Source organism: Bos indicus, chromosome 3, assembly GCF_029378745.1.
Source record: "Bos indicus isolate NIAB-ARS_2022 breed Sahiwal x Tharparkar chromosome 3, NIAB-ARS_B.indTharparkar_mat_pri_1.0, whole genome shotgun sequence".
NCBI classification, from domain to species: Eukaryota; Metazoa; Chordata; class Mammalia; order Artiodactyla; family Bovidae; genus Bos; species Bos indicus.
Genome location: NC_091762.1, coordinates 11,746,259 through 11,752,366, shown reverse-complemented (window position 1 = coordinate 11,752,366; position 6,108 = coordinate 11,746,259). Strand labels below are relative to the sequence as shown.

General features: G+C 41.2%; 1 protein-coding gene across 1 annotated transcript; it reads left to right on the top strand.

Annotated features, from left to right (window-relative positions):
* Window positions 1-508: 508 nt before the first annotated feature.
* LOC109556982 (T-cell surface glycoprotein CD1b-3) lies at window positions 509-4,108 on the top strand. Its single transcript, XM_019958342.2, has 6 exons — window positions 509-569; window positions 795-1,061; window positions 1,727-2,005; window positions 2,226-2,504; window positions 2,949-3,042; window positions 4,087-4,108. The coding sequence occupies exons 1-6, from the start codon at window positions 509-511 to the stop codon at window positions 4,106-4,108; spliced, it is 1,002 nt and encodes a 333-aa protein (XP_019813901.2).
* The last annotated feature ends 2,000 nt before the right edge of the window (window positions 4,109-6,108 follow it).

Here is a 6,108-nt window from a genome sequence, read left to right as displayed (position 1 = left end):
TGATAAGAAAGAGGGATCATTTAGACACTTGTAAGAGGTAATGACAAAGTGCCAGAGGAGATGGGCTGTGGGGAGGGTGGTTAAATTGGATGTATAAACCAATGTAACTCTTCTAGATTAAAACAGAGTGGAAGCTGAGCAATTGTTTAATATTACCCTCTTATTTCACAGATGTGGAAATAAAGGATTGGGGAGGTGAAATAACCTTTCAACATCACATGGTAGCTTTCCCAAGGTAATAAATATGAAAAAAGCTGAGTTCAAGGAGAACAGCTGAAAGTCAGAGACATTAAAATAAAATCTATAAGTGAAGGACTAGAGTGGAAATGAGAGGCAGGGTGGGAGCCCAAATGTGTGGGAGGAACGTTTTTCTGTGATGTGGAATGTAGGTCAGAGATTTGTCAGTTGGAAGAGAGAGGAAGTTATTATAGAGGTAGTGAGAAAAAAGTTTGCTGAATTAGAGATCAAATGCCAATTCTGAGAGTCAGAAGTTCTACTTCCCATTGAAATGCTGCTTCTGCCACTTCTATTGCTAGCAGTTATTGTCCCAGGTGGTGACAATGAGGATGGTAAGAGTAACTCTCACTGTTCCCAGCCTAGGTCAGGGGCTCTGAGCAAAAACATGCTGCACCAGCAGTAAGGGTCTGGGCTCTCCTGTCTCCCGCGCGCTCCCCTATTCTGGAGGTTGGGGCTGGAGCCAGGAATGTTTAAGCTTCTATGTTGTTATTCAGACTCTGGGTTCTTTTCCATCCTAATTCTTTCTCCTCACTCTTCTTATCCTTTCACCACCACAGCATTCCAGGGGCCAACCTCCTTCCATCTCATCCAGATTTCAACCTTTGCCAACAGCACCTGGACTCAAAATCAAGGCTCAGGCTGGTTGGATGATTTGCAGATTCATGGCTGGGACAGTGACTCAGGCACTGCCATCTTCCTGAAGCCCTGGTCAAAGGGCAACTTCAGTGATGAGGAGGTGGCTGAGATGGAGGAACTATTCCGAGTCTACTTCATTGGGTTCACTCTGGAAGTGCAGGATATTGTAAGTGAATTCCAGTTTGAATGTGAGTATAGTCCTCTGAACTGGGGATATTCACTATGACTTTTCTCTTTCTTGGTTCAGACTCCCTCTGATCATGGTCCTCTCCTTCTCTTTTTACCCAAGTGTGTGCATATACCCCTCCAGAGTATTGTCCAACTGTGACTCCATATGTCCGCCAAGTATCCCAGATTCTTCCTGTTTCTTGCAGTCTTCTGTGATAGATGAAATTCCTCTTTTGTAGCCAACTCCTGGTTTGTTTGTGCATAGCTTGCTTCTCTCAGATCCTAAGGAAAAAGCTCTTTTTCCTACCTTGTGCCTGAGTGAACTAAAGTGTGACTTCTCCAATCCATTGCTCAAGCAACTGTTGCCTGATCTCTTCTCTCTGTGTAACTCTCCCTTTTACCCTGGAGTGCTGCATTCCTGACTCCATCACACATTGCTCCTCTCCTCTCCTCTTGCCCACCCAACTTCCTTACAAGAGTCCATCTCCACTATTTACAACATGCATACCTCTCCAGAATGCTCGTCTTTCTGAAAAGTCTCTGAGTACAGCAATTGGTTTTTGGGTCATCATTTCATATCTTTGACCTTTCTTTCCATCCAAATCCAAAGTCCCATGTTCTTTCCCCATATCTTTCTTTCTTGTGTGTTTTAAAATCACTATGTCTCTGTTTTCTTTCTTTATAGACCCGTTTGTGATTCAGGGCATAGCAGGTTGTGAGCTGCATTCTGGGAAGGTCATACAAAGCTTCTTGAGAGCAGGTTTTGGAGGACTGGATTTCATGAGCATCAAGAATCGTTCATGTGTGCCTGAGCCAGAGGGAGGCAGTGATGCACAGTGGTTTTGTGTATTCATTACTCAGTACCAAGGCATCTTGCGTATCATAGACACACTCCTCTCAGAAACCTGCCCCCGATATCTCCTGGGTGTCCTCGATGCAGGGAAGGCGGAACTGCAGAGGCAAGGTTAATCCTGTTTTCTCCCCAAGACTTTCCTATTTCACTTCCCACCACCTTCTTTAAATTTAAGAGTAGGAGGTACCTATGAAGAGAGGGGTTTAATCAATACATTATTTGGTTTCCAAAGAAGTGGAAGAGGTCATTGTCCACACTTGTGGGTTTCTGACTCTGTATGCTCTAGATCAGAGACATAACTTGATACTCTTTCTACCCCTTCCTATCCCAGTGAAGCCTGAAGCCTGGCTGTCCAGTGGCCCCACTCCTGGGCCTGGCCACCTACTGCTGGTCTGCCATGTCTCAGGATTCTACCCAAAACCTGTGAGGGTGATGTGGATGAGGGGTGAGCAGGAGCAGCCTGGCACTCAGCAAGGAAACATCATGCCCAATGCTGACTGGACTTGGTATCTCCGAGTAACCCTCAATGTGGTGGCTGGGGAGGCGGCTGGGCTGAGTTGTCGAGTGAAGCACAGCAGTCTAGGAGACCAGGACATCATACTGTACTGGGGTGAGAAGGAACTGGGGATGTGAGAAGATGGTCCTCAAGAACAGAGAGAGGGCCTGGGGAAGGGGAGGGATTTGATGGGGGAGATACAGAGAGACGGAGGGAGAGGGGGAAGAAAGAGAGACAGAGGGAGAGGTAGGAAGGGAGAGGAAAAGAGAGAAAGATAGAAATTGAGGTTTATTTCTGGGACTACAGTGCTGAAGGAATGAAAATAATGATCTAAGGTATAGAATAGGTAAGAATGAAGGACTATTGACTGGGTGGGATGGGGCAAGAAGGAGAGACTAAGGGTAGCTGTGACTATATGACATCTGGGAATAAGAGAAAGGGAACCAGAGATGTCCGTAAGCAGGTAATGGTGCTGCTGACACTCGGGTGGGCAAGAAGGCCAGAAGAACTAGTGAATGGGTTTGAAGTGACATCCTTGTGTCCTCTCCATATTGCCAGGACACCCCAAGTACATTGGCTTGATATCTGTGGCAATAATAGTGCCCTCCTTGATCCTTTTGATATGTCTTGCATTATGGCTTTGGAGGCGTTGGTGAGTTTTCATTTTTAATCTTTCCTTTCTGTCCATTCTCTCACTCATTCCATTTGGTCTACTACATCATTCTAGTCTCAGCATTTCCATCAGAACTTTTCCCCTTTCTGCCCAACTCACTTTTTTATGTAAATCTAATTTTTTTAAAGTTATGGTAAAATATACATGACATAAAACTTACCACATTAGTAATTTTAAACATAAAGTTTAGTAGGATTGAGTACATTCACATTGTATGCAACCAATCTCTAGAACTCTTTTCATTTTGAAAAACTGAATGTCTATGCCCATTAAGTCCCATTCCTCATTCATTGCTCTTCCATCCCTTGGCAACCTTCATTTTACTTTCTGTCTATAGAAATCTGACTGCTTTAAGTAATTCTTATAAGTTAAATCATCACTATTTTTCTTTTTGTGACTGCCTTATTCCACGCAACACAGTGTCCTCATCATTCATTCATGTAGCAACACATATTAGTATTTCTTTCCTTTTTAAGACTGTATAACAAATTTTATCTATTTATCTGCCAATGGAAGCTTGAGTTGATTCTACTTTTTGGCTATGTGAATACTGCTGCCATGAACATAGCTACACAAATATCTGTTATGTAGAGTAATTTTGTTTGCTTCTGTTCTTTTTTATTTAATTTTTTTTGTCAGAATATAGTTGATTTAAATATTGTGTTACTTTCTGTTGTACAGCAAAATGAATCAGTTATACATATATCCACTCTTTTTAGAATAGAATATGTGGGAATAGAAATTCCCACATAGATCATTACAGAGTATTGAGTAGAATTCCCTGTGATACACAGTAGGTCCCCTGTTAATTATCTATTTTATATATATTTATGCGTATGCATCAATTCCAATCTCCCAATTTATCCTTCACTCCCTTTCCCCTAGTAACCATAAGATTGTTGTGTAAAACTGTAACTCTATTTCTGCTTTGTAGATAAATTTATTTGTATCATTTTTTAAATTCCACATGTAAGCAATGTTATAATTTGTCCTTTTCTGTCTGACTGCTTGTGTTCTTAACAGGTCATATCAGACTATCTTGTGAGCCCTCGCCGTGTCTTCTTTCCCATTTAGAGCAATTACCCAGGAGCCCAGAAACTCAGGTTGACAGCTCAGGAGTCACTCTCATTATATTTCATCAAATGGAAATGGCAACCCACTCCAATGTTCTTGCCTGGAGAATCCCAGGGATGGGGGAGCCTGGTGGGCTGCCGTCTATGGGGTCACACAGAATCAGATACGACTGAAGTGACTTAGCAGCAGCAACCATCATATTTGATCAAATCAGTGTTCTGATAAGCTTTAGATAAATCATAATTCATACTCTGGTGGAAAAATGATAAAAAATTGTACATTATAAGACAATATCACTAGTAGAATCCACATAGATTTCAGATGTGAAGTGTGAGAAAGAATGTATATCAGACTAAATGAAATGATGTACAGGACTAAATTGTGACATCCCTTTGGCTTCTTATTTTATAACATTTTTTTTTTACTCCTACTGAAATATCATTTGTCAAAGTGAGCTAACTGTATTTATGCCAAGATAATCATATTTGCAGAGATGACCAGCATTTTAACTTAATTTCACTGTATCTGCTTGGATGATTTTCTATCTTGGAGAAGCTGAGCTCCTTCTTCCTCCAGGAAGCCTTCGTTGGTCCTACAATAGAAGTAACCATCCCTTGACTAATGTCATGCAGAGATCTACTTTCCTCTTTACCCAGAACATTGCAGTTCTTTATGTTTTTCTTTTTCTTCTTATGCGTTCTTTGAAAGAAAGTTCTTTGCAAGGCTTGCTCTAAGTGAATCCTAGGCAAGATCTCTTATGTATGTGTTTGTATAGTAAAATAATCTGAGTTGATTGCCATGTTAACAGTCTTTTTTTTTTTTTTTTCAAAATAATCTCCTTTTTTTCCTTTTTAGTTAATATTCTGAATTTTCCTCTTACTAAAACATATCATACTCTCCTTATTTCTACCCTGAACACTTCTGAAGAAAACTACTTGTGCCGATACTGTATCTATAGTTTGCCTATAAAAATTCACCAGAGAAATATCTTGTTCATCATTATTTAGTGAGCATGAATGACAGGCAGGATGTGGAAGGGGTAATGGTGCAGGTGGATTGTTAAATATTCAAGCAAATGAGTCAAGAGGACTTTCCTTGCTCTTAGGGGCTTTGATATCTTTGTTTTATCATGTCAGTTTTATCTCTGACTTTTGTTTACATTTTCTTTTTTTTTTTTTTGCCTATTTCATACTTTTATAGAAACTTCTTTTTTTTTTTTTTTGGCCATACCACCTGGCATGGAGGATCTTAGTTCCTTTACCAGGGATGTAACATGTGCCCCCTGCATTGGCAGCATGGAGCCTTAACTGGTGGACTACCAGGAAAGTCCTGATACTCTGTTTTAAAAAATCCAAACTCATTTTAATTAAAACAGCGGATGGTGTAGTGTTGGGGGCCAGAGTGAGGTACTCCGCCCATGACAAAGGTCATGAGGAAGGAGGCTCGACATACGCAAAGGCGGGATCGAGCCTCAGGAGTCCCCCTGGAACTCCTCGAGCATCTACCCCCATAACCAGAGCCTGCCTACTTTACTACTTTGTGCTCTTACCTACACCTCTGACTTTACAGGGGGTTGTCCCCAACCACCTCTTTCGGAGGAGTTAACCTAGAGCTCCAGTCAATAAAAACTCTTGGGTGTGACAAGAGTGTTTTAACCTACAAACTCCTCTGAAGGTTCTCTGGCCTGCCTGACAGGCTTGTCCGGCCACATGTGATCGCTCACAGCCTCCCAACCGTGAGAGGCACAAGATGCTTTAAACCTTCTAAAAACAGGTTCCTTAGAAAAGTTAGAAAACTATTAGTATAAGTATAATGGGCTAATTAGAAATTGTGTTGGTGAAGGGTTTTTCATTTGTTGAGCCAATGTTTGTTGCTAAGTCTCCATATCCCCTGCCCTTACACACATTAATGAATATATAGAATTAACCTTTGATATTAATCACGTTAGACCTTAGGCTAAGTAAATTCTTT